This window comes from Enhydra lutris, unplaced genomic scaffold (assembly GCF_002288905.1).
Source record: "Enhydra lutris kenyoni isolate GAN:26980312 unplaced genomic scaffold, ASM228890v2 scaffoldscaffold2, whole genome shotgun sequence".
In the NCBI taxonomy this organism is placed as follows: domain Eukaryota; kingdom Metazoa; phylum Chordata; class Mammalia; order Carnivora; family Mustelidae; genus Enhydra; species Enhydra lutris.
The window spans coordinates 66192126-66218621 of record NW_019154086.1 but is presented as its reverse complement, the minus strand read 5'-3'; the positions used below and the strand labels follow the sequence as shown (position 1 = coordinate 66218621).

The following is a 26496-nucleotide window of genomic DNA, read 5'->3' as shown; positions in this document are numbered from 1 at the left end:
AAAGCTCCTCAATACCATATATTATTAGGGAACTGCAAATTAAAACAACAATAACATTACATACTACATAGCTATTAGAATGGTCAAAATTCGGAACACTGACAATAACAAATGTTAGAGACAATATGGAAAAAAAAAAGAACTCTCATTCATTGCTGGTAGGATGCAAAATGGTGCAGACACTTTAGAAGACAATTTTTCAGGGGCACCTGGGTGACTCAGTTGGTTAAGCATCTGACTTGATTTTGGCTCAGGTCATTATCTCAGGGTCATGGGATCAAGCCCTACATAGAGCTCTGCACTGGGTGTGGAGCCTGTTTAGGATTCTCTCCCCCTCTAAATAAATAAATAAATAAATAAATAAAAATAAAAAGACAATTTGGCAGTTTCTTACAAAGCTAAACATAGTCTTACCATATAAGCTGAGATTATGCTCCTAGGTATTTACTCAAATGAATTGTGACTACTCAGTGTTTATCAGTTAACTTTATTACAAATATCTTCTATGTCTGCCATGTGTCGTTCAACTTTATTTATGGTACAATTGTTGTAGAGGCACTATAGACCCAGGGCTGAATATCAGTCCCAGTTCCATTACTTATCATCTCCATGACCTTGGACATTTTAGTTCATCTCTAACTTTGTCTCAGTTTCTTCCTCTGTAAAATTTAAGGGTGAATTTTGCTGCATGTAAATTATACTTCAATAAAACTCATTGAAAAGCAGACACAGAGTCTCCTTGTGCCCTTTTTTCTCCCCTGCAGCCTGGAACATGATTGTGATGGCTGGGGCTTTGACAGCTATCTTAGATTATGAGGATAAACCCCATATTGAAGGCGAGGGAGGATCAGGGAAACTGAAAGAGGCTTTTACACATGATAGAATTTCATTTCCATATCACATTAAAATCGTTACGAAAATGGAGTATTCACGGATAGAACGGTAGATCCACAAAGCTGTCAGCAAAAATATTTAAATTTATTTTGTGTGACAACAGAAAAATCTTAAAACTTCAGATGTCAAAATAATAACTAATATTTATTGGTTGCTTTTTGTTTACCAGTTTCCATTCAGGTACTTTGCATTATACTTGTTTAATCTGCCCAAGAAACCTCTGAAATAAATACTTTTATCACTCTGATTTTACAGATGAAGAAATTTATTTAGAGATGTATCAGTTTGTTCATGCACTCACTAGTTGATGGGCATTTGGGCTGTTTCTGGGTTTTTGGTTATTATGAATAAAGCTACTGTGAGCAGCCATTTAAATGTCTTTGTGTGGACATAATTTCATTTTCTCTTGGATAAATACCTAGGAGTGGAATTGCTGGGTCAAATGGTAAGTGCATGTTTAACTTTATAAAAAGTGACAAACTGCTTTTGGATGGGCTGTACAACTTTGTGTTCCCACTTAGAGTGCATAAGAGGTCCAGATGGTTCACAGCCTTGCAAATATCATTAGTATTGTCAGTCTTTTTAAATTTAGCCATTCTGGTGGATGAGTATGGGTATTTGTAATTTTAATTAACGTTTTCTAATAGACTAATAATATTGAGCATCTTTTCCTACACTTCTTTGCCATTCGCATATAAAAATACTTTTTCTAAAAAAAGATTTTATTTATTTATTTGTCAGAGAGAAAGAGTAAGAGGAGCACAAGCAGGGGGAGTGGCAGGCAGAAGGAGAAATAGCACCACCATCCCCCCTCCCCCACTGAGCAAAGAGGTCAAGGCAGGACTCAATCCTAGGACCCTGGGATCCTGACCTGACCTAAAGAGAGATGCTTAACCACCCAGGCATCCCTAAAAACCTTATTTTTTGAAGAGGTCAAATTTATCAGTCCTTTCTTTCATTACTTTCCTTTTATGTATTTTGTTTAAAAAATTCTTTCTTATCCCAAGGTCATAGGGATATTTTCAAATATTTTCTACTAAAAATTTTGAAGTTTTATTTTCACATTTAGGTCTTTAATCCACCTGGAATATATTTTTGAATCTGGTGTGAGGTGGGGATCTAGTTTGATTTTTATTCATTACTAGAGACTCAATTTTAAAAACACTAGTAATTTTTTTTTTTTACTGATTGGTAATTTATATTGTTATTTTTGCCTTTTACCCACTTCCCATATATGTAGCAGTTCCAGATGCATTTTCTGTTGTGTTCAACTCCTGTAGTAGAAGTGACTTCAATATCTCCTATAAGTTTCTGCCACCAAGAGTTTATTCATGCTGTTTCTTATGTCTAGAGTGCTCTTCCCTTTCAGTTCCACCTTTCAAAATCCCAATCATTCTTCAAAGTCCAGCTCAAATGTCCCTTATAGTCTTATAGGATCCTGCAATATGCCTTTCTTACTCCTCTGAATCAAATGGAGGGGCTCAGCATACCTTAAGTGGTTTATTCCTTTACCATAAATCTTGGCTCGTCTCCTTGGTATCATAGTCATATGTTTTTGCCTTCTCTGTTCTGCCAAACAGTAAACATTTATGTGTTGTTATAAACAGAATAATGTCCTCATCCCAACACATTTGGATTCCTGGAACATGTGGCTATATTACTTTATGTGGCAAAAAAGGATTTTTCAGAGGCGATAAAATTAGTGATCTTGAAATGAAGAGATTATTTTGTCAGGCCCAGTATAATCATCTGGGTCTTTAAAATTAGAGAACATTTGCCAGCTAAGCTGTAGATACTTTTGTTTAACATGGAGTCCCCTAATACCTGAAGGAGATTGTTGGATGTGTATGTAGTGCTCAGAAATTGTTCATTGATTTGAATTGTGAAGCGGTATGAAGCTGGGAACCATAGAATGATTTCTTTAGGTTCTTATCACAGCACCAATCATATCTCTAGCATCTTCATTTTGTCAAGTGAAGTCATGGCAGATTACTCAGACCAGCTTTCCTTTTGGTTGGCATCCTTGTGCACTCTGACTCTGATTATAATAGTGGCAGATTATTCAAGCTACGTGCAGATCTTCACTTCCTTTACATGCAGAGACGCCTCAATGGTAGAAACTCCCAAAAGAAGCAGCCTTTTTTCTTCTGGTGTTTAACCTAGTCAAAGGAACTTGGTGAGTACTGTTGGGTTTATTCGCAAACCTTTTCTGGTCTTTGCCCTTATCTAGGGGATTAGTCTGAGATAAGGACCTTGAAATCCTGCCTCTGATCTTAACTAACTCTGTGACTTAGAGTAGGTCAGAAGATCTCTTGGAGTCTCAGTTTCTTCAGACCTATGGTGGAAATAATAATACTTCCTTGAGTTGTTTCAAAAATAGAATAAACAGATAGATGAGAAGTTATTAACATGAAGTAGATGTTCCATGAATGCTAACTTCCTTCCCTTCCCATCTCAGATGCACCACTACTAACAGAAACAGTCCAGGCCACTATTTACTTTGAAGAGTTCATCACAGGCAGGTGATTTAATATAACATTTGTTCTTGTTTTCTGTTCATTGGTTTTATTTTTCAATACGTATGTCTTTGGATTGGCTCATCCTGTGTCACTTTTTTTTTTTAATGTAGATTTCTGTTTGTCATTCTGGGTGTTTGGTTAAGACTAGCCCATGTGACATGGGTGGTTTTAGTATTTAAAGATTGATAGGGGTATGGGTGTAAGAGGCTGGGGTGTAAAAGAGATCCAAATAAAATAAAATATCTTAATAATATATGATAAAATAAAATAGAACAGGATGGCAGCAGTGTAGAATGGTTATTATCTTCTTCTGGAGCCAGATTATCATTCTGGCCTCAGGAACAGTTGTTGAGCCACCCAACTCCGCTCAGTATGAAGCTGATGTGAACAAGCCCAGCAGAGTTTATGACACTGATGGGAGACAGATGGCCTCTGGGGTATGGTGATAGGGAAGTCAATTTAAATTTCAGTGTCTTGGTGTCATTCTGCTTGTCTCCACATGGTCTAAACCTTTGGTTCTCAAAATTTAAGAATATAAAAAAATAACTGATGTGTGCTTATTTTAAATGCAGATTCATGGGCCTCCCCCAGATTGATTCAGTAGATCTAAAGTGGGTTCCAAGAATCTGCATTTAATTAACCACATCAGCTGTTTCTGAAACTGGTTGCCACCCGGGTCAGTGATTCGGGGTGATGGGGTTCCAGGCAGAAGCCCATCATTCATTGTGATTTATTGAGTGCTAATTAGGTACAAAGCATGATAGAGGATATGGCCCTCACTCACCATGGGTTTATCATTGAGAGGGGAAATAAGACTTGTATACAGACAGGATAACAGGTGCTAGCTCTTCAGGTTAGAGTCAAACTGCTGCTGCTTCTTCCCGTTTCACTCTGTGTAAACCTCATGTTGTTTTAGAATGCTCTTGTCTACTAGTTTGTGTATTCCTTGAGGGCAACTGAGCTTCACTGATGACCTACAGCAATTTTATTCATCTTTTCTTATTCTTATAACTTTGGTTTTGGCTATGACTCCAACCCTACCCCCTGTGACAATCTCTCTTCAAGGCACTGCCTATTAGGGAATGGTTTGTCTTCATAGGACTTATTGGATCTGCTCTGTATGTTACTGCTCCCATACCATTCTGCTTGTCTTCTGTCCATCTTGATGACCTGGAAGAGATAGCAAAGATCACACATGCTCTATTGGGCTTTGGTTCTCACAGCAGGGAACACATGTGTGAGGCTAGTGGTCATGTGGGTGGGTGCAAGGTGAGTTCTTGAGAATTACTCTATGGCACAATGTTTGGATATGAAGTAGGATTTCAAAAGGGTGTGGCCCTAATATTTACATTTATGGAGGCATTGTGACATATTCTGAAGATTTATCTGCTGCCTTCATGCTGGAAAAACATAAGCACATTGGTTTCGTCTCTAAGAAGGAGAGTAATTAGATTTAGACCAGTCAGTATCTGCTTTTTCTTCTTGAAGCAGGAACCATTATAAGTTCTTGGGAGAAGGGAACTGAGTTGGATTTGACATTGAGGAAAGTGTGAAGGTAAGGGTAATTTTACTAAGGAAACTTGAAATAGTTGAAATTTGGGAGAGAATGTACTGGTATGGAATGATGGAGTGATGGAGAACTTTAAAGCTACAAATGCTTGTATATACTTTGCTTTGAGTGTCAAGCAAATGGTAAAATGAAGTTCAAGAAATAGTTAAAATTTTTTTAGTGTATTGGGATTTATAAATGTGCTTAGAAAGGAGTCACTAAGATTTAGGTATACTTTATTTTGGTGGTGGCTCAGGATGAAATTTTAATTTAAGTTTTCCCCATGGTATTCATTCTATGTTGAAGTTAGTATTTGGTTGAGATTCCACCAAGAAAACTGTAGGATCTCTTTCCGTGAACTATTTTGAGTTCTCTCCTCTTTCTGTGCGTTGGCCTGGTCTATGATTTATGTGTCTGTAACCCTGGGCATTAACACGCGACACCTAAGTTAGATCTTGGGATTTGTCCATTATTATCTCTAAGTATTATAGTTTTAAAATATTTCCCTTTAGGCTGGTGAGTGAGTGTGTAAATTTGGAGGACAGTGAGAAAAAAAAGAGGTCAACCAGTATATTAGGAGCCATTACTTGTCATTAGCCCAGAGGATGGTGTTTGGTGTCATTAAGCGTAGAGGGTTTTGTTTTGTTTTTGATGGGGGAGGAGTATGAATTTTTAGGATAAATTGTAGCTGGAAGCTGGTGTTGAATTGCAACCCACCATTTCAGGCCTGGATGAACCACTTTCCCCATGAGATTATTTTAAGTGCCAAGATCAGGCAAGAAATATATTGAGGAAGGACCTTCTTGTTTCCTATTTTGGTGATCTTCCTGAGTTATCTGCTGGTTTTCAGGCAAGTATGATTTGCTTTGTGGGTGAGAAAAGCTTTCTTCCAAGGGAAATGTGTCTTCTTTTTGGATTTAGATTGAATCAAACTCTGGACTACTTGGCTTTTATGATCAGTAAATTACAATCTCAGGCAATAGTAAAGCAAGGAACAAAAGATAAATTTATGGATAATGGTGTTCTAGGAGATCACAATGGAGTGATATTTGAGAATTTGAGCAGTTTTTTCTTTCCACAATGAAACCGAAAAAAAAAAAAAAGAATGCCATTTTCATTGCCAGGAGCAACTGGGTCTGTTGAGTCCCTTAGCTAGGCAAATATAGCAAGCCTGCCTTGACTTCATTTTGTTTGAGTTTTTTAAAACAGAGAAAAATTGAGCCATCACATTGTTTCAGATTAAAAGGCTAAAATGCAAAAATTCTATAACTGAGCTAGGAGCAATGCCTCATTTCTTTCGCTACCCTGATCACCCCATATCTCTCTTCAAAAACCTTCATCTACTCCCCATTGCCTCCCTGTCATGTCCCAGTGGCTGTGCTGAGATATATTGGTTCACTCAGCTTTTGGGGCAGCAGGAACCTATTATAATGCTGGTCATGGAGGTGGATCGAGAAAATTATTTGGCCAGAGCCACACATGTAAGAAGGGCCCCAAATTTAAATTTTCATGTTAGCTCCAACATGGGCAATATGTTTTGCATGTGAGTTGAAGGTATTTATCACAACATAGATGGAACTAGAGGGTATTATGCTGAGCAGAGTCCGTCAGAGAAAGACAAATAGCATATGATTTCACTCATTTGTGGAATTTAAGAAACAAAACAGCTGAATATAGGGAAAGGGAAGGAAAAATAAAATAAAAACAGAGGAGGCAAACCACAAGAGATAGTGAACTCTAGGCAATTCTAGGAAACAAACTGAGGGTTGCTGGAGGGGAGGTGGGTTAGGGGAAGGGATAATTGGATGATGGGCATTAAGGAGGGCACTTGATGTAATGAGCACTGGGTGTTATATACAACTGATGGATCACTAAATTCTACCCCTGAAACTAATAATAGTATATGTTAACTAAATTAAATTTAAATAAAAAAATAAAAAAAATAAAAAAAATTAAAAAGAAGGTATTTATTAGGTAAATCTAAACACTGAAAAGCAATTGTGGTTTATGTAACTCTGTTTTGGCATCTTATACCTTTTAAAAATTTATCAGGGCATTAAAAATGGAGGATATCCCAGGCTCCTGGGCCTCCTCTGAGGCCCCAGTGGAGTGCTACACTGGCTTTCAATAGTGATGGACATAACGACTAATGAAGAGGACAGATCTTGATTAACTAATCACACAAAGAATTCATTAAAAGAAGAACTGGGTACCTTGAGAAGGTATTAAGGAAGTCTTCTCTTTGGACCATCAGGGAGGATTTCCCTAAGCAGATGAAATTGAAAGAGCAAGGGAGTCAGCAAGATTTGGGGCAAGGGAGTGTTGATTTAAGACAGTAGAAGCAATAGTTCTTAATAATCAATTAGTTTTCAGAGACATAGGTGGCCTCTATGATGATTTTCATACTTTGAGTTTGAGCAAGTAAGTGAATGGTAGTGGTGGTGTTACAAAATCAGTGACTAGGGGAAAATTATTTTCTGGTAGTGGGTGGGTAGATAAGATGATTAGTTCAATTTGTGGGTATGTTGAGTATGAGCAAGTTTTGAGACATCAGAGTAGAGATGTTTTATAAATATATGATCCTTATAAGAAGGACTTAGTTACTCTTGTTAATTTGGAATTTCATAGTGTATAAGATGCTATCCAGGTTCATGGTAGGGGGTAGAAAGAATAGATTTATGGTCTTTCTTCTTGCTTTCAAGAAGCTCATTCTTTAAATGCAGTCAAGGAATTAAATAACTACAGAAGATTCCAGTAACCTTCTAAGACAATAGTTGGAGAAATGTTACAAGCAGTACATGCATGACTGCCAAGAGAATTAAAGAGATGCTTGTTGCTTTTCAGCAGTTTTGTCCAAGTAGAATTCCTCATTTGATTTTACTTTTATTCTACTTTGGTAGTTTGAGGTGAGTTGAGGATAACATGAGCTTGCTTATTGCTATGGGTTATTTGCTTTAGAGGAACTTATTTTACTTTTAGGAGTTAGCTATTGTTCTTTGTTCCATTTCACAGAAAAGGAAACAGAGGCACTGAGAAGTTAAATAACTTGCCTAAGTCACTTAGCTAGTAAATAATAAAGTTGGGATTCAGTTCTAGTCAGCCTGAATCCAAAGCCCCTTCTCAGGTTTGAAAATGCTATTCTTTTCACTAAATATAGCCCCTATCACTTAAGTTATTTGAAAACTTTATTTTAAGTGGCTGTAGGGGTGCCTGGGTGGCTCAGTGGGTTAAGTGGCTGTAAAAATTTTTTAAATCATTCTTCTGATTTTAGACAATGTATATTTTTAATTTAGTGCCTGTATTTCTGGTTAATAAGTTTAGGATAACTTCCTGGAAATGGGTTTCCTATACCAACAAATATAAAACCTTCAAGTCTTCTTAAGACATATCAAATTCTTCTCCAGAAAAGTACAAATAATTTACAGTCTGGACGTATTTTTCAATCCCACATAAAAGCATTTTTTAACACCATATGGCTTCATAAGCCAAGGCAAAGAGGAGAACTCAGTGACGCTGCTAAATATGGTGGTTAGGATGAAGAATCACAGAATGTTCAAGCAGAAAGGAACATCAGGTGTCACCTAGGCCACCTCCTTCTTTTATTAAGAACTAAGGCTTTGAGAGGTTAATGGACATGCCCCAAACCACAACCCTAATTAGAGTCAGAGTTAGGACAAGAATGGGCACTTGGCATTATGTGATATACAACTGACCCTTAAATAACATGGGTGCCAACCCCCTGCACAGTCAAAAATCCATGTATTACTCCTGACTACCGCAAAGCTGAACTACCAGCTTATGGTTGACTGAAAGCCTTATTGATAATATAAACAATTAATTAACACATATTTTGTTTGCTATATATATCATGGACTTTATTATTATGATAAACTAAGCTAGAGGAAAAAGAATGTTATGAAGAAAATCATAAGGAAGAGAAAATACATTTCCAGGATGTGTAAAAAAAATTCTGCATCTAAGTAGACCCAAGCCGTTCAACCCTGTGTTGTCTAAGAGTCAACTATATTGAGTCAGAGTCTCTTAGAAGGTTTGGTTGACTCAGAGGCATGCCAAAATGTCTGCTAGGAGGCTCGACTAGAAATTTAAGAGACTCACACTGTTTGAGTTAACTTCACAGTTCCCCCTTGAAACTTCACACTTGTGAAGGATGTGGAAGTCAACCAAAGGGGTCTTCCCTGAGCTGAGATGCCTGGTACCCACTCAAGGAGATAAAGCCCTCTGCTGGGCCAGAGGAACCTGAAGTCTCCTTTCATCAGTACTCCTACGTCTGGCCTACTGTGAGATTCATTAAGAGGATTCTGCATTCTCTCTTCATTATTCTGTTGATGGTACCGTACTTGTGAACAAAGCACTGCTCACATAATTCAAGACTGATTTTCTATAGCACTGACCAAAAATGGAGGATAGTTCTTTTTATTATTTGCTGCACCATGTAAACATAAGAGTTGTATAAACCATTTACAGTTTGATTTGGCTTGGTATCCATCTGGATAGGCTGGGTTAAGCTCTTTAAGCCAGCTTAATTTGGCACAATTAATCTGAAGCAGACTGGTTGGCCATCCACTATGTTCTGGAAAAGCCATGCAAAGGTTGCCACGGCAGGGACAGGTGAGTTAAAAGAGTCATGTAGGCCCTTAACTCACTCAGCCTGGAAATGACGTGCCATTGTCCATTGGCCAGAACTAGAAACATGGTTTTTGTTTGTTTCTTTAGGTAGGATAAAATTGTTTTCTCATGTTTCTATTTAAATTGCAGTTAGTTAACATACCGTGTGGATTGGTTTCAGGAGTAGAATCCAGTGATTCATCACCTACACACAACTCCCAGTGCTCATCACAACAAATGCCCTCCTTAATGCCCATCAACCCATTTAGCCAATTCCACTACCCACCTTCCCTCCAGCAACCCTCAGTTTGTTCTCTATAGTTGAGTCTCTTATGGTTTGCCTCTCTCTGTGTTTTTATCTCATTTTATTTTTCCTTCCAACCCCTATGTTTATCTGTTTTGTTTCTCAAATTCCACATATGAGTGAAATCATTGGTATTTGTCTCTTTCTGACTGACTTATTTCGCTTAGCATAATTCCCTCTAGTTCCATCCACATGGTTGCAAATAGCAAGATTTCCTTCTCTTTGATGTCTGAGTAATATTCCATTGTAGAAAAATACCACACCTTTGTTAGCAATTCACCAGTTGATGGGCACTTGTGCTCTTTCTATAGTTTGGTTAATGTTGCTAATGCTGCTATAAATATTAGGGTGCATGAACCCCTTTGAGTGTATTTTTGCATCACTTTGGTAAATACCTAGTAGTGCAATTGCTGGGTCATAGGGTAGCTCTATTTTTAACTTTTTGAGGCACCTCCATACTGTTTAGAAACATGGTTTTGATTCACCTGGATAAGAGGCTAGGAAAAGTCTTAGGAGAAATGCTTGAATATTTGATGAGCACTAATGGTCTCTTTTGTATACTCAAGGCTTGATACTTTGAAATTACTTACTTAAAAAATTGTAGGCAATTTTATATCATTTCAAGTTTTAAACATACAGATAAAATTTTCATATTACTTTCCTCCAAATATGCTTAAAGTGTAAATATACGGTGTTGCACATGCTATCACTTTAAGAAATCCTTGAGCTCCCTTTTAAAAACAACATAACTCTTGCTTAATAGTGTGATATTTGGGCAATTCACTTACCTGTCTAATCCTGTGTCCCAATTGAAAATGGAGAGATTGTGTGTCGTAGAGATTGTGTGCAGAATATTTGACATAGTGCCTTGCACAAGGTAAGCGTTCAATGAATATGCATGTTTTTCTTGTTGGTATTGTTGACGTTGCAGTGATTGACAGTAATATCAATTCCTCTTAAATCAACGGTATATCTACTATCATCAGAAAATAGTGTATTTTATGAGAATGAGTGATGTTTTGGCTAAGTTCTGGAAACCAAATGTCTTCATCTTCTATATGTTCTTATCTTGGTAGACATGGGGAGTTTCAAAGGTCATGCCCTCCCTGGAACCTTCTTCATTATCATGGGTATTTGGTGGACCATCAAGTGCATTCTGAAGTATGCCTTCAAAAAGCACAAAAGGACTTCCTACCTTGGCTCCAAAGCATTATTCCATCGAATAGAAATTTTTGAGGGAATGGTATTAATTGGCATGGCCATCACTGGTGAGTGCACCATTTCTGTGTTCTGTTTTCTCCTTTTGGGTATTTCTACATGCAAAGAGAAAATTAAATATCAAATCAAGAAATTGCTAAAATGAATTTTTATTTAAAAAATCTCTGAACACATATTCTAATTGTAATTTCTATCTGATTATAATTTGTTAGAAGGGGATACTTCATGTTTACACAGAAGCCTATTCCTTAATGAGTCAGTCATGGATATTAACTTGCCTGACCACTCAAGGTGACTTTCCTTTATCGAATTAGTTGGAACCTTTGAACTACTTTTATAATATTTATTCTGATGCCTGAAAGAGTAAACTCTATCAGAAACCATTTTTCAAAATGATGCCAAAATAATCAAGTTATTGTGGGAAAGTCTTAGTCGTAAGTTGTTGCTGATGGACTGTACAGAGGGGTCAGGCTGAAGAAGACCTTGCTTTATATACTCATCCTTTTTTGCGTTATTCTTAAATTGAAAAGGGAAGTTAGGCCAGATGACTTCTAAGGACTTTTCATTGACTATAAGGTTCTGAGAAAATTTTCTGTGGTTTTAGAATTCCCTGGTAGCCTCTCCTTTGTGAAAAGCAGAACTTTCTCCTTTCCCTTTGGATTTCTTCATACTTTATTCATGGCAATAGGTCTTTGCTATGGACATGAAATTACAGAGCAACCATTTCCAAAGAGAGGAATTGCCTTGCCAGATTCCATAGATTGACACATACGTCAGTATTTTAAAGAAAGTTTTATTGTTTCTGTACCTGACCAGACTGTGTGCTATAATCTGTGTTTTCTCAGTTATCCTTAATTGAGGAAAAGCTGAACCCTAGTCTTTTGATTCTGAATCAAGCACAACTCTCCATTTCGTGGTAGCTACCCAAAGATGCTACACAAAGATGTAGGATGTGTCAGAAGGAAGTAATCAGACTTTGTACAATTTACCTAGTCATTACATGAAAATGGGAACTAAAACCATCAGTGGAACTGGTCATGGAACTATGAAGAACTGAAATGATCAATTTTGAAGATCTGAAATAACTAGCTGTCTGACTAAATTGGTTATCTTTGACTAAAAGTTGATCATCCAAACCAGTGTTTGAACCTCTAAAACCAGCTGAAAGCACCAGTACTTAGCTGTTAAGGAACAGCCCAGAATGAAGAATCAGCATTATAGAAGGACATTAGATTTGATAAGCCATGGGTTCATCTGGTATCTTCCTGCTTTCTTTGTGAAGTCATGGAAAGGGTTGCTAAAACTGTGATATCTTCCTTTGCAGGCATGCTCGGGGAGCAGTTTATTCCTGGTGGGCCCCACTTAGCCTTATATGACTATAAAGAGGGCCAGTGGGTCGAACTCTTGAGCTGGCATCATTTCACCATGTATTTCTTCTTTGGGCTGCTGGGTGTGGCGAACATCTTGTGTTTTATCATCAGTTCACTTCCCACCTCCTTAACCAAGTTAATGTTGTCGAATGGCTTATTCGTGGAGGGTAAGTATAAGTGAGTATGTTCCTGTTTCACTATCCTTGGACACTTATCTAGGCCTGTACAATAATATTCCTTTAGTGTCTTGGTGCCTCCTTGATCAATTGAGCCATCTGGTTGGGCCATGGGGAGATCGTCAGATGTCCTGCATAGGATGCCAAGGATTTTCCCTCCCTACTGACTCATACGGTAAAATAAGAAAAGCACCATCATTTGATGTGCTTTATTCACATTTCAGATCATTCTTAAAGAACCAGCTGCCATGGTTATTTATCTCTAGGTTATCCTGGAGAAAATTATTATTTCTGTTTTAACAAGGGAAACTGAGTTCAGGGTAGTGAAGCATGAGTATCTTTTTTTTTTTTTTTAAAGATTTTATTTATTTATTTGACAGACAGAAATCACAAGCAGGCAGAGAGGCAGGCAGAGAGAGAGAGAGAGAGGAGGAAGCAGACTCCCCACTAAGCAGAAAGCCCCATGCAGGGCTCCATCCCAGGACCCTGGGATCATGACCTGAGCCGAAGGCAGAGGCTTTAACCCACTGAGCCACCCAGGCACCCCGTAGCATGAGTATCTTGAAACAAGGAGACCACTCACAGCAACCTACTAACCTGCTAACTAGCTATTTTCATATTGATATAATGAAGCTTCACCATTACATGATAAGTGGAGTCAAAAATCAGTCACTAAAAATAGGAGGTCCTATTTTTGAAAGGTTAATGAAAAATACTTTTTATTCAGTTGATGTCCCTCTTACTGTGTAGGGAAAATAGGTGTTTAGTAACTTGTTTTCATTTATTGTATTTTTAAGGAATAGATTAATTATGGAACTAAAAAAGCCCATGGGGTACCTGGGTGTCTCAGTTGTTAAACATCTGCCTTCAACTCAGGTCATGATCTCAGGGTCCTGGGATCAAGCCCCTCGTTGGGCTCCCTGCTCAGCAAGAAGCCTGTTTCTCTCTCTCCCACTCCCCCTGCTTGTGTTCCTTCTCACTGTCTGTCAAATAAATAAATAAAATCTTAAAAAAAAAAAGAACTAAAAGGCCCCAGATTATCAGAAGGGGCCATTTCCTAACTGATCACCTTCCCTCCCATATCTGAATATAAGGACTTTTGCCAACCCCTCTCTGAAAACAAAGGCTAGCTAAAATATGGGCATCAAAAACCAACAGCAAGATTCTCAGTATTTCAGGGTGTTACCATATTTTGGGTGAACATCTTTTCCTCCTCATCTACATGAAAAGGTTGAAGATAAAGCTGGAATCTGTTCATGGGATTAAAAAATATAGGTAGTTACTACTTCTTGGGAGCTTCCAGAGCATCTTTTCATACCTAGCAAAGTCCTCTCTTATGATTTGTACATATATGTATTTGCTTACTCCAATGGACTGAATTCCTTCAGGCTAGGTTCTGTTTCATTCATCTGTGTGTTCACCCTAACTCTTTCTCCTGTCCCATCACCCTTACTATTCATCCTCCTGCATAGAAGATGCTTTGAAATATAGTTAGTTAAAAAAGTATGATATGTTAGACAAGGAAAGGGAAAAGGAATGATTGATCCTTATTCTTAAGAGGTAGTGATGTTGGGAGGCCTGGGTGACTCAGTGGGTTAAGCTTCTGCTTTCAGCTCAGGTCATGATTCCAGGGTGCTGGGATTGAGTCCTGCCATCAGGCTCCTTGCTCAGCAAGGAGACTGCTTCTCCCCCTGGTTGTGCTCACTCTCTGACAGAGAAATGGTAGATGTCCCTTGGTTTCACTGAATAAGAGAAACTGTTTCTTCCCTCTCTATCAGCTTTTGTCTTGTACAATCACACTCATGGCCGGGAAATGCTGGACATCTTTGTGCACCAGCTGCTGGTCTTGGCTGTCTTTGTGGCAGGCCTGATTGCCTTCTTGGAGCTCTTCATACGGACCAATGTCACTGTGGAACTTCTTCGGACAAGCTTTATCCTGCTTCAGGGGAGCTGGTTTTGGCAGGTGAGTCGGGGCCTCCAGTGAAGGCATCTGGTGTTTCCATCTGTACTCTTCTCTCTTTAATGGGGTATTTTGATCCAGAATCAGGGACTTCCTTCTGATGTGCCACCTGTAGGGAGAATGTGGGTCTTTGAGAGGTGATGTTTCTTTGAGTAGACCAGAGGCCCTAGTGGGAGTGCTGATAGAGCGGCTGGAAAGTAAGTGGGGTGTGGCCATCTTCCTCACACACCTGGATATCCATAATGTAGGAATTCTGGGCCATTGCTTGTTGTGGGCAGCAGGTGCTAATGCTAATGCAATTTACAGCCTAATGAATAATGGGCTTGAGAAATACATGAAAAGCAGAAAGGAGAGGAAATGACTAATTATTGAGAAACAATGATGTGCCAAGGACCCTACAGGACTATTTCATACATGTTGTTTCAATTTTGTCCTCACAGTGACTTGGAAGTTAGGTATTATCATCCCAAATTTATGGATAGGACTCCAGGAGACAATGTGACTATCCCAGACTCACACAGTAATGGAACTAGCATCTAAATGTGGGTCTGGTTGACCCCAAGTCCCGGGCTCTTTCCATTTTACTCTGTTGACTACCTAAGCTTGGCGTGTTGTCAAAAACATATATTCCAATTAGTGAACTTATATTTTATAGACACTGGTAAATCATACTCTAATATGCACATATAGATATAAGGAAATCCTGAGATGAAAGGCAAATGTGGTTTAATAGGGGATGACTTCTTAGAGGAGATATTTCGTCATCAGAAAGCAGAAACTTGGGATGAGGTTATCGCAGGGATTTGCAAGCTATTAGTGTTCCATTAATAATTAATGATTTATTAAGAATCTGAGGGAAGAAGCATGGGCTGTCACAACTGAGACCAGAGAAATAATGTTTTCACATTTTACCAAAAGCTTTTCTAGGAAAGAGCTATGGGGTTAAAAAATCTTTGGGCATAAATCTGTGACTATTTAAAAATCTTTTCCATCTATGAGTATGTCTAGACTAGTTTCCTTTTTTACCTGGTGGCTAGACTAAATAACGTTTGGCGGCTTAAAGAAAAATGAACATTTAATACCAGTACAAACACACACACTGGCAGGAAATGAAGGTTTAGCTGTAGTACCTCTCTCCACCCTCAGATTCCTCTGAAACAAAAATGTCTGGAGACGTAGATGAATTTATTCTGCTTTTATTTTGATGTTATGTGTGGTAAATGAATGTTTATGGCCAAAACTCTGTCATAAGCTAATAATAGGACATCGTGAATTGCTTTTCACCATATTTTTTCTCTCTCTACTTGTCCACAGGTGGTTAATACTAGTGCATAAACAATATGTAGACAGATTAGCACACCTAGATTCTTGGAACTATAAAGGAGTTGGGAAATGAGTGAGGCAAATGTTCAGATTGGCCATTTTTTAATAACTCATACGTAAATGATGGGGTAATAGGCAAATTTCAAGAGAACTATGCTCCCAATCTTTAAGAATGGTTTCTTTCCCGAAGCTCATTACAGTCAGGTATGTTTTCTCAGAGACTGTCATGAGCACACTATGAAGGCACACACAGGAGTTGTGTCTTTCCACAATGTCAGCTTTATTCAATCATGAAGCAAAGTTAAATCGCAATGATAAAGCAGGTTCGGGATTCCAAACTTGATGACATTTCACCGTGAGATTAAACTTGGCTTGTTACACAGCACACAAAGCAGGACAAGACAAATCACACAACAAGCAAGATAACAAAAGGGTGTAGGAGATTAAAGAACCAAACTTGATGTCAGTCTGTGGGCACACAGTTGAGATAAGGCCTCTGTCGACCTCGGTTTGGTCCGTGTCAGCTCTCCGCACTTAACTGCTTATGTTCAAGCAGTGAAGGATCTCGGTTCTGTTTGGAGATCCGCTGGGCAGAGCCTTCCATGGCAGCTGCCTTTTTAAAATGGTGAGACAGAGAGGGATTAATATCTGAAGAGTCTGACAGTTTGCTGCCAAAATCCTTCCCTTTTTAAAGGGATTTAATTGGTTTTGGGTCCCTGCAGACCTCCTCTGGTTCTACTCGCTATCAGTTCTGGGGTCCCCGCCATACTGCCTAGCTCCTGCTTGTCATGAGGGACTCCATTTTGCTCTCTTTGAAAACCTATCCATATCATGCAATTTAAAAAAGAAAAAGATATCCTTCAGGCCCATTCATTCCATGAAACATGGTTTATCTGAGACTCTTTGTGGGAAAATACTTTTATTTTTTAAGATTTATTTATTTATTTGAGAGAGCAAGAGAGAGAGAGAGAGAGAAAGGCAGAGAGAGAGAGAGAGAGAGAGAGAGAGAATGAATGGGGGAGGGGGAGGGGCGATGGAGAGGGAGAGAGAGAGAAAATCTCAGGCAGATTCCCCACTGAGCACCGAGCCCAGACTAGAGGTACTGGCGGGATGGAAGACTCAATCTCACAACTTCAAGATCACGATCTGAGCCAAAATCAGGAGTCGGATGCTTAACCAACTGAGTCACCCAGACACCCCTGTGGGAGAGTATTTTTAAAGCTCATTTTTGCACTTTGTCATTTCCAAGTTCCTCCCCATCACTGTTTCATGCAGGAGGAAGATAACTTCTGTTGTCTTTACTTCCCATTACTTTGAACAGTATCTGATGCATCACCCACCCCTCATTAATGCCCCAGGGACTCCTCCCATGACTTCCCAGATCCTGAGCCTAAAGTAAATGCAGCTTTGTTTTGTCTTTAAGAAAGATAAAAGTTCTGAATCTCGGAACACTGGAAAAAAAAAAAAAAGAAAAGATAAAAGTTCATTCAGAGATGTTAAAAAGACCCAACTAAGCAGTAATGGTCTGAAGTCTGGTATGATAGATCATACACTTGTTTAAGACTAATAGTGTTAAAATAAGTGATTGGAGCATAAGACATAATACACCAGGAAATTCTATCTTTAACCTATGGGAAATGGGCCCCTGGCTTGTTGTGTATTAGGGAAGATAATTATTTACATTTTAAATGTGATATTGAACTAGTCAAAACCAGATATTCAGGAATGCCATAGAAGATACAGCAAGAAAAAAAATCTTTTTCAGACCTTTTTTTTTTTTGGTTAGAATTTTACATTAGGAAGCAAATTAGGATACCCAATGAGAGAGTAGTGGCTGATTCTATATTTCAAGTGGAAATTTATTCTTTCACTCTTCTGGAGGCCAGAAGTCTAGAAATCAAGGTGTCAGTGTGTTGGGGGCCCACAGGCAGAATCTGTGCGATGCCTCTCTCCTTGAGAGCTGCCAGCAATCCTTGACATAACTTGGCTTATGGAAGCGTAACTTCTACCTCTGCCTCCAGAGTCACGCCTGTGTTTTTCTGTGTACCTGTGTCTTTACATGGCCTTCCATAATAAGGATACCGGTCATTGGATTTAGGGCCAGTTCTAAAACACTATGACCTCATCTCGAGTTGATGACATCTGCAGAGACTTTATTTCCAAATAATGTCACATTCACAGGCACCAAGTGTTAGGACATCAACATATCCTTTTGGAGGCACACAACATAACTCACAACAACTGCTAACCTCTACCTCTGGGAGCTGTAGCAAATCACTCCCCAAGCAGGGATAGATGGGTGGATGGCATTGGAAGGACATCGGTGGGACCAGTAGGTAAGAACTGGGGAGCTGGTCCATAGTTCATTACACTCAACTCTCCCTTAAAGAAACTTACTTGACACAATTTCTTTGTTACCTTTCATAAGTTGCTTCAAAAGGAGGGCATGAGGGGAATGAAGATAATGATATCTTATTCTTGGGGTTATGATGAGGACTGAGAATTATTGTGAAGTTTATGTGCATGAATGAGGTTAAGGTGCCCCACACCTAGTGATACATATATTGGGTGGTACAAAGAGAATTCTTTAGAATGGGAAATAGGAACAAGTGATTAAGACCCAAGTCTTATTTTTTCCTAATTTAATCAGGTTATGTGAAATTTCAAACAGAAATGGAATTAAAGTTTCACTCATAACTATGGACTAAATGCTTTTTTTTGTTGTTGTTCCTGTAAAATTTCATTTATTAGATGTGTGATCCTAGGCAAATTATAAAACCACCCAATTTTCTCACCTGAATGATGAAGACAATAGTACATTAAAGTGGGGGTAATAATACGTCATTTAAAGGCCATTGTCAGGAAACTCCCAACCACTGTAACTGACAGTTACCGTTCTTTTTAGCCAGTGGACATTCATACAATTATCCTTGTAATTATCTTGGTATTATATTTTATTTAGTTCTAGAGACCTGACCTATGTCCATTCACCATCCCGCCATCTGTCCATCATTCTTCCCTCTCTCTCTCTATCTTGTTTTTGGTTAGGATAAAATTTACATAACAGAATTAACTATTTTAGAGTATATAATTCAGTGCCATTTAAGGACATTCACAATATTGTACAAGTATCACTGCTATTCAGTTCTGAAACATTTTCATCACCCCAGAAGAAAACCCTGGAACTCTGAAGCAATCCTTCTCTTTCGCTCTCCTCCCAACCCCTGATAACCACTAATTTGCTTTTTCTTTCTATGAATTTATGTATTCTTGATATTTCATGTAAATAGAATCATACAATATGTGACCTTTTGTGTCTGCCTTCTTTCCCTTAACATAATGTTTACAAGATTCATCCATGTTATATCACATATTAGTGCATCATGACTTTATGGTTCAATATTCCATGATATTGATATACCACATTTTGTTTATTCATCATCAGTTGACAGACAATTTGGGTTGTTTTCAACTTTTGACTGCTATGAGTAATGCTGCTATGAACATTTGTTTATAAATTTTTGTTTGAATATTTGTTTTCAGTTCTTTTGAGTATATGCTTGGGAATGGTATCACCAGGTGATATGATAATTAATGCTGCATTTAACTTTTTGAGAAACTGACCAGTTGTTTTCTACAGTGACTGCACCATTTTCTATTCCTACCAGCAATTTACAAGGATTCTAATTTCTCCATATTCTTACTAAAACTTGTTATTTATTATTTTTACCATCCTAGTGAGTGTGAAGTGGTATCTCCTTATGGTTTTGATTTGCATATCTATAATAAGTGACAATGTTCATCATCTTTTCATGAGTTTATTTACCACTTGCATACATTCTTTGGAGGAATGTCTCTTCGACTCATTTGTTCACTTAAAAATATTTGTTTTTTGTCTTTTAGCTGTTGAGTTGTAGGAGGTCTTTATATATTGTAAAGATTAATTCCTTATCAGATATATGACACAGCAGTATTTTATCCCACGCTGTGGGCTCTCTTTTCATTTTCTTGATAGTGTCCTTTGATGTACAAAAGTTATTTAATTTTTGTGAAGTCCAATTTATCTACTTTTTGTTTGGTTGATTGTATTTTTGGTGTAGGATCTAAGAAGAAATCCCCAATCCCAGGGCATGAAGCTTTCCTCTTATGTTTTCTCCTGAGAGTATTATTTATTTATTTATTTATTTATTTAAAAGATTTTATTTGTTTGTTTGACAGACAGAGATCACAAGTAGGCAGAGAGGCAGGCAGAGAGACAGAAGGGGAAGCAGTCTCCCCGCTGAGCGGAAAGCCCGATGTGGGACTCGATCCCAGGATGCTGGGATCATGACCCTAGCCGAAGGCAGAGGCTTTAACCCACTGAGCCACCCAGGCACCCCTAGTTTTATATTTCGTCTTTGATCTGTTTTGAGTTAATTTTTATATGGAGTGTGAGACAAGGGTCCAGATCCATTCTTTTGCATGTGGATATCCAGTTGTCCCAGCACTGTTGTAGAGACTACCGAGTTACCCACTGAATGGCCTTGGAACTCTTGTCAAAATGAATTTGCTACAGACATATAGATTTATTTCTGGAGTCTCAGTTCTATCTCATCAATCTGTATTTCATGATGTCTATACCACACTATTTTGATTACTGCAGTTTTTATAATAAGTTTTGAAATTCATAAGCATGGGTCTTACAACTTTGTTTTTATTTTTTGAGGTTGTTTTGGCTATTCTGGGTTCATGGTAATTACATATGATTTTTAGGATCAGCTTTCCATTTCGGTAAAAAAAGACCATTGGGATTTTTTAAAAATTTGAATTCAATTAGCCAGTGTATAGTACATCATTAGTGTTTGATATAGTGTTTAGTGATTCATCAGTTGCATATAACACCCAGTGCTCATCACATCACGTGCCCTCTGAGGATCGAGGAAGGGGAGGTGAGTGGGGATGGGCATTAAGGAGACCATGGGGATTTTGATGGAGATTGCACTGAATTTGTAGATTGCTTTGGGTGTTATTGCCATCTTAACAATATTAAATCATCCAGTCCATGAACATGAGATGTATTTCCATTTAGGTCTTAAAATTTTCAACAATGTTTTGCAATTTTCAGTGTACAAGTCTTAAACCTCTTTGATTAAATTTATTCCTAAGTATTTTATTTTTTTCAGTGCTATTGTAGGTAACATTGTTTTCTTAATTTAATTTTTGTGTTGTTCATTAGACGTGTATAGAAATACAACTGAATTCGTGTGTTGATTTTGTGTCCTGCAAGTGTGCTGAATTCATTTATTAGCTCCAATGGATGTGTGTGTGTGTGTGTGTGTGTGTGTGTGTATTCTTTAGGGTTTTCTATATATAAGATCATATCATCTGTGAATATAGATAGTTTCACTTCTTCCTTTATAATCTGGATGCCTTTTATTTTACTTGACTAATTTTTGGCTAGAAATTTTTAGGACAATGTTGAATAAAAGTGGTGAATCCAACACCCTCCTTTTGTTGCTGATCTTAGGGGAAAAGCTTTCAATCTTTGATCACTGAATATAATGTTAGCTGTGAGCATTTATTTATTTACAAACCTCTTTGTACTCCAATTTTGAAATAACTGAGTGAAACTGCACAGCTTAGAAACCTGGCACATTCTCTGAAAGTCCACTAACCCACAGAGATGATTACTATTTATATTTTGAAAATTGCTCTTCAAATGCCCTTAACACTTTTTTTTTTTTTTTCAAAATTGTGGCCTGGTAGATGCTATCTGTATTACTAAAGCAGGCAGTAAGACCTAATGTCTTATCTGTAACATCTCAGATAACTGGAGTTACCTTAGTTAAGATTAATCTTAGAACCAAACATTTTGAAATATACTCTCTTTGGGAATGCGGCTGATTATTTTAATATATGTTTTTTGTTTTAAATTACAGATTGGTTTTGTCCTTTATCCCCCCAGTGGAGCTCCTGCATGGGATGCAATGGATCATGACAACATCATGTTTCTTACCATATGCTTTTGTTGGCATTATGCATTAAACATTGTTGTTGTTGGAATGATTTATGCCTTTGTCACTTGGTAAGTTAGTGATTTTTTTGTTCATGTAAGTTCTATTTCTTGGTATATGATCATCAAGACTCAAAAGTATTGAACTTTAGATTTGAAGGGGGACTCCATTCCTTAGTATTCCACAAGACAGGGTAATGCAGCAGAAAATTATCTGCAAACCCAGAAAGTCCCCCTTGAAAGAATAAATGCTGGTTTAAAGTTAGACTCATTCAACTGTGTCTCAGCTGTGTCTTTGACCTGTGGGTCACCTTTCAACACACTTTTTTGTGCCTTTGTCTCTTTGCATATGCTGTCTCCTTTTCCAGATGGTCCTCTCCATACCTTCAGGGAGCCCTCCACTTGCTCACATGTACATTAATCATAGCAATTCACAAGCTTGGTGTCATTTTTTGACCAAAATTTATGTCTCCCATTAAATTTGAGTATATGATTAATTTGACATTTGCTTTAATATTTCTAAAAGTAAGAGTCAGTTGAAAAATCATATTTTTTAAAAAGAAAATTTATTATCATAAAAAAGAAAAATCATATTTTTAGACCCCAATACAATGTCTCACAGTGGATGAAGAACAATAGAACAGATTGATAAAATATGTATTTCTAGGTCTGCCACCTATCAGCTATATGACTTTGGACAAATTATGCAACCACATTAAGTCTCAGTTTTATTGTTTACAAAATGGGAATAATAACAGTACCTAAATGAGATAGGTGTTTACACTGCTTAGGACATAACGAGGGCACAGCGGAGGTTATTCTTCTTCTTGTTGATCTTGTTCTTTTTGTTACTTTTCTTGTTTTCCTCCCCTCCTCCTCCTTCTGTATCACAAAAGACATAATGTATAGACCCTAAGGAAGAGAGAAAGACAATTTATTTTTATTTTTTATTATTATTTTTATTATGTTAGGTTAGTCACCAGAGATAGACAATTTAAATACAGTGCAGTAGGTGGAAATAGTAGAAGAAAGTACTGTTGGAGCCCAGAGGAGGCTTCCTCGCAGTTGAGAATTAAGCCTTAGCTTGAAGGATGAAAAGAAACAGAAGGAGCTGAACATGATTCCTGTCTTTAAGGTAGCTAATACCAAGTCATAATGGGTCTGGCTAGTTCCAACTACTAGGCATGCAGGATCCACACTTAATTCTTCAGACTTCAGCACTGACCTAAATGTTCTATATCTGCAGTCTTCATTTTGGTGACCATGAGCTACTTGACTGTGGTTTCTGAGCACTTGGCATGTGCCTAATGTCACATTAATATTAATTAACTTAAATATCTGTAAATGCATAGTGTCTAGCATATTGGGCAGTATATGTCTAGTAGGTTCTCTGGATTCCTAAAATGTGGTAACTGCTTTTAGGCTCAGTGGGGTCTCAGCCTCTTCAAAAACTAGCTTTCTACTCTTCTCTCCCAGGTCACCTCTCTTGCCTTGTGCTTCTTTGAGCTTCACTGCTGAAGCAGCTTTGGTGCTGGGTCTCTAAGTAAGAGAACCATTTCCTTGTTTAGCTCCAGATGTCTCTGCTAGGCTTTGGGTCAGCTTACTTTGATCTGTATATACCTCCTTCTAGAGGTCTAAGTGCTTTGGGTACTAGGAGATTCTAGCTTCTCATTGACTGATTTCTATTAGTCCTATTTCATTCCTCCAAAGCATGCACATGGTTGGTAAGACTGGCTCTGCCACTGAGTGAAACTTGGCTTCTTCCTCTGTTGTTCTAGGCTGACATCTGGGCCTCATCTCTTTAGGGGCTGGGAAGCCTCCAAGAATAATGGCAACATTCAAGGAGCCTCTCTAGCTCATGTCAGCTCCCTTCCAGAGTCAAAAGAAGACTACTGTCTCTTCCTGTTTCAAAAAGCTTCAGACCTCTCTTATCCACTTACAGTTTTCTAGAAACCAGAAAGTCCATGTTGACTTCCTCAGCCTTTACCTTTTTGACCACTTAGTCCCCTCTACCCGGCATATTCAAATTAAATGCTTATCTCTTCTATGAAAACTTTGTGACTGTTCTAGACTCATCTCCTTTCATGAGTTTTCTAGCACATTAGTCACTACTACCCTTTTTTGTAATCGCAATCTATCTTTACTGTTAGCTCATGTCAGCCTTACCTGTTAGCTAGATTGTAGCAGCTTGAGGAAAATACCCTTTTCATGTTTTGCACAGATCTTGGGATGTTGTCAAATGGCATTCCATTTAATGAGTAGGTACTCAATAAACATTTATTTACTGTTTTAATAGATCTGCTTCAGAGTTACATGAATATGGGCTTTGTTTGTTTGGAAATCATGTTTCAGATGCTTTTCAGTCTTGCTCTCATAATGCTCTTGGAAATATAAAAACAAGAGCTCATGTTGTGAGGTATATTGATATAAACTTAAGCAAGAACCTAAAAAATATAATGAAGATTCAGTACTGACTTTCAGTGAGGTCACATGGCAGGCTAATTCAGTTGTATAATCATAAGGAGTTTTGACAATCTATTTTTCAGGATTTGACCGGAGTAGTTTCTAAGTCAGTCACAGGTGATGGATTTTTAGGACATTATATCAGAATTTGTTTGACAAAGTGCAAAGACCATGATGGAAACAAAACTAGGTTATGGAACCACAACCCCCCAAATCTCAGAAAAATGAAGTTGTACTTCCCAGCTTTCCAGAATAATGGTTCAAAGATTGCCTCATTCAGCCCCATACCTGCAGTTCTGAAATAACAATTTGTAAGAGAGACTGACCTGTTTGGAAATTTTGTTAGATATTCTACTGTATTTCATATTTAAACACTACTGTTCATAGAAATATTTCAAAAGCCCCTTTCTATGGGTAGAGAAGTACGCCCACGTTCAGGTTGGTTTCCTAAGCAATAATCCAGGTGACTCATTTTGAAGAACAAAATAGAGATGTCCAAATCCCAGGAATATGACAGTTTGCCTTCTGGAAGTTTGATTTCCAGATGGACTCTGGAAGTACACCCAGAGTGTCAGTTCTGCTCTTTCTCTTATTAATTGAAGAAAACCTATGGGAGCACAACCTCAGACTCACTCATGCTAACCTTAGTATCCTGGACTAACATCATTCCAGGAACTAGCAATTATTTGCACTTCCTATTTATCATTCCAGCCTTTAATCTGTCTCCAGCACCCATTTATGCATGTGCCAATACCCAGGTCTACAGGGTGCAGACAGAGCCTGAACATGTCTCAGCTTGGGAGCTTATAGTAACAGCAGACACAACCCAGGAGGGAGACGTGGGAAACAGAAAGAGTCACCCATGAAGGAGGAGTGGGAAACAGGAAGGGCCTGTGTTAACAATTAATTTGTAATAAGTAACCATATGTTTGTTTTAATTTCCACATGAGCCATCAGGAATGTATCTAATTACTGAATTAACAGTTAATCCATTTTGTTGAGCATGTATTGAGGTTGTGCAATGTAGAGATAACCATGTGGATCTGAGATATGACACAAACACTGTTACCGCCTTCAAATTGTTTAAGCCTATTAGTATTTCATGAGTACAATGCCTTGAAGAGCTGAGGACATCAGAAGCAATGTCAGTAGTCAATTAATAATCAAGGCAAATTATTTCAATTGGTTTCCTTGATCTTGATGAGTCAATAGTTGTTACTGGTACTACTCAGTTGTTATATATTGGAGGAGTTAATGCTGAGTTGAAAGTGACTGAAGAATTAACCTCTATGAATAAGTGAGTGATGTGGACTCCTGGCAGATTGCTCTGAAGGCCATTGATTTGTCAGATGTGTGTTGAGCCACTGTTATGCACCAGTTGGTCTAGGCTCTGGCTAGTGGTAGGGCACTAAATAAGATAGTCTTTGCTCTTACGAAGCTTATATTCCCATAGGATCCAGAGCACAATAAAGTCACTGCATATTTATGGGGGAAGGCCAGACCTTCACTGGAAAAAGAGAGGCAGAAGATAAGGGATGCAGATAGGCTGGTGAAGTTTTTCACAAAATGAGAATGATTGTGATGACTTGGTGTATCAAATTTGTTTGTACATTCCTATGTACTTCTGGAATTTAACTGTGTTCTATCAATATGGTCGTAATACTGTGTCTTTACGAATAATTATGCACTGGAAAGCTTTGCTTAGATTTTATTACATCAGAGAAGTGGAGAGTCTGCTGAGTTTCTGGGAATAAGAACCTTCGTATCTTCCAGGGTCAAAAATGATACTCTGATTTCCCCCAGACCTACAGATCTCTTAATCTATGAAAACAATCACATTGGGGGAGGGCACCTCTTCCAACTTCCTAGTTCACCATGGATCACACACGGACCATCGACCACATGCAATTGAGCAGTCCGTGGCCTGCACAAAATCACTCCTCTGAAGGCACACGTTGGGAAGGACTGGACATGGGGCTTGACACGGGGAAGGAGATGCCTCTATACACTTTCCAAGAGAGGACTCCTTTTTGCAATACATACCTAGGTGCGGACTTGATGGAAAAGCTCTCAGCTGAACTTGGTTTCATCTTGGCTTGCTG

General features: G+C 38.2%; 1 protein-coding gene across 1 annotated transcript in view; it reads left to right on the top strand.

Moving 5' to 3' along the window:
- The window catches only part of LOC111150779 (transmembrane protein 45A), a 65066-nt gene that overhangs the window by 37777 nt on the left and 793 nt on the right, over positions 1-26496 (top strand). Inside the window, exons 2-5 of the mRNA XM_022508379.1 lie at positions 10969-11160; positions 12435-12647; positions 14435-14619; positions 21858-22003. Of these exons, the coding sequence (XP_022364087.1) occupies positions 10971-11160; positions 12435-12647; positions 14435-14619; positions 21858-22003 (734 nt within the window). The 5' untranslated portion in view covers positions 10969-10970. The remainder of the gene's footprint in view (positions 1-10968; positions 11161-12434; positions 12648-14434; positions 14620-21857; positions 22004-26496) is intronic.